The sequence below is a fragment of the Sinocyclocheilus grahami genome, unplaced genomic scaffold (assembly GCF_001515645.1).
Source record: "Sinocyclocheilus grahami isolate Dianchi unplaced genomic scaffold, SAMN03320097.WGS_v1.1 scaffold5549.1, whole genome shotgun sequence".
In the NCBI taxonomy this organism is placed as follows: domain Eukaryota; kingdom Metazoa; phylum Chordata; class Actinopteri; order Cypriniformes; family Cyprinidae; genus Sinocyclocheilus; species Sinocyclocheilus grahami.
Window position 1 is genome coordinate 5,404 of NW_015510209.1, and position 2,484 is coordinate 7,887.

Sequence of the window (2,484 nt, forward strand, 5' to 3'; positions counted from 1 at the left end):
ACATCTGTGCACTGTACAGCAGAGATCATTCTCATCAGCACATCTGTGCACTGTACAGCAGAGATCATCATTCTCACGAGCACATCTGTGCACTGTACAGCAGAGATCATCATTCTCACGAGCACATCTGTGCACTGTACAGCAGAGATCATCATTCTCACGAGCACATCTGTGCACTGTACAGCAGAGATCATCATTCTCACGAGCACATCTGTGCACTGTACAGCAGAGATCATCATTCTCATCAGCACATCTGTGCACTGTACAGCAGAGATCATCATTCTCATCAGCACATCTGCGCACTGTACAGCAGAGATCATCTTTCTCATCAGCACATCTGTGCACTGTACAGCAGAGATCATCATTCTCAGCACATCTGCGCACTGTACAGCAGAGATCATCATTCTCATCAGCACATCTGTGCACTGTACAGCAGAGATCATCATTCTCATCAGCACATCTGCGCACTGTACAGCAGAGATCATCATTCTGATCAGCACATCTGCGCACTGTACAGCAGAGATCATCATTCTCATCAGCACATCTGCGCACTGTACAGCAGAGATCATCATTCTCACGAGCACATCTGCTGTGCACTGTACAGCAGAGATCATCATTATAGTCAGCACACCTGGGCGCTGTACAGCAGAGATCATCATTCTCATCAGCACATCTGCGCGGCCAGTGTATAAATGACCGGCTGCTGAGACAGACTCGTTCAAAGCTACCTTACCCCGGCGCTGTCACTACAACGTGACAACATTTTCGGAAATGCTTTTTATTTATTTTTTTATTATTATCATTTTAAATAAAAATGTGGTTTGGGTTCATTTTGTTGCTATTGGAGAGAATATAGAATTCAACAGGTTACTGTTACAGTGTAAGGTTATATATAGCCTTGAACGATTGTTTTTTTTTTTTTTTACTTTAAAGTTAAGATGTGCAATGCTTAGTACATAGTATACTGTTGTGTCTAGTAGAAAACTGAATATATGTGTCCCTGCAGCACAAAAGCAGTGTTAAGTCGCTGGGGGATGTTTGTAGCAATAGCCAACAATACATTGTATGGGTCACAATTATACATTTCTCTTTTATGCCAAAAATCATTAGGATATTAAGTAAAGATCATGTTCCATGAAGATATTTTGTACATTTCCTACTGTAAATATATCAAAACTTAATTTTTGATTAGTAATATGCATTGCTAAGAACTTCATTTGGACAACTTTAAAGATGATTTTCTCAATATTTAGATTTTTTTGCACCCTCAGATTCCAGATTTTCTAATGTCGTCCGATCCTAACAAACCATACATCAATGGAAAGCTATTTGTTCATCTCAATTTCGAAAATGGACCCTTATAACTGGTTTTGTGCTCCGGGGTCACATTGTTTGTAAAGAGGCACCTCATGTAAGATGCCGTTCATAATTTTGTTTGATAAATCCTAATAGACCAGACCACCACAGCTAGGCAGCACCATCAGGTATCAGTGTGATATTTGGGGACAGAACATTTATTTGATTAGATGTTTTCCTGCAGGTGCTGGACACCCGATGAAACCTCACCGGCTGTCTCTCACACACAGTCTTGTGCTGCATTATGGGCTCTACAAGAAGATGATGGTATGCTCGGTCTGTTAGTCCAGTCACTTCACTGACCCCAGGTCCTGATGAGCAGAGCTCTCTTTGCAGGTTTTCAAGCCGTACAAGGCGTCCCAGCACGACATGTGCCGCTTCCACTCGGAGGATTACATCGACTTCCTGCAGAAGGTCAGTCCGAACAACATGCAGGGCTTCACCAAGAGCCTCAACGCCTTCAACGTCGGAGACGACTGGTCAGTTTCCTTATATTGATCAAAATCATTCAAATATTGGCAGGAGATTTTAAGTGATGTTTTCATGAATGCTAATGAAAGCAAGTAGCAGATCTTTTTGGTTTGAGATGTAGTTCTGCATTTTAAATGTTTTTCTAAGCGTTGGTCCCTTTTTTGTGTTCCCAGTCCCGTCTTTCCAGGTCTGTTTGAGTTTTGTTCGAGATACACGGGTGCCTCTTTGCAAGGAGCGACTCAGTTAAATCACAAGGTCAGATGCTGGAGATGTTGCAGATGAAACAGAACTTTGAGGTTATGTAAGGTATTCTGTGAACATGACCTGCTCTAGAGCAGTGTAAATATTCAGCGTTTCTTCAGGTCTATGAAAGACCTTTAAAAAGTCTTGATGTGCCCTTTTCACAATTTAAGGTTTGAAAAAGTCAGAGCAGAAAGTCAAGGCATTAAAGCTTTCATGCACTGCAAAAAAAAAAAAAAATCTTTCTCAGTATTTTTGTTTTCCAATACAAATATCTAAACATGCCTAAATCAGCATACATTTATTTTAGATGCAAATGTAAAATGACGTCTTGAAACATTGAACAAAGTTGAGGTTATGCTTAAAACAAGAACAAATATGTGTCCCTGGAGCACAAAAGCAGTGTTAAGTCGCTGG

The 2,484-nt window shown here is 40.8% G+C and overlaps 1 protein-coding gene across 1 annotated transcript in view; it reads left to right on the plus strand.

The window, feature by feature from the left end:
- hdac3 (histone deacetylase 3) overlaps nt 1–2,484 on the plus strand; it is a 10,069-nt gene that overhangs the window by 2,966 nt on the left and 4,619 nt on the right. Inside the window, exons 2-4 of the mRNA XM_016263351.1 lie at nt 1,541–1,623; nt 1,693–1,835; nt 2,001–2,082. Coding sequence (XP_016118837.1) covers nt 1,541–1,623; nt 1,693–1,835; nt 2,001–2,082 — 308 coding nt within the window. The remainder of the gene's footprint in view (nt 1–1,540; nt 1,624–1,692; nt 1,836–2,000; nt 2,083–2,484) is intronic.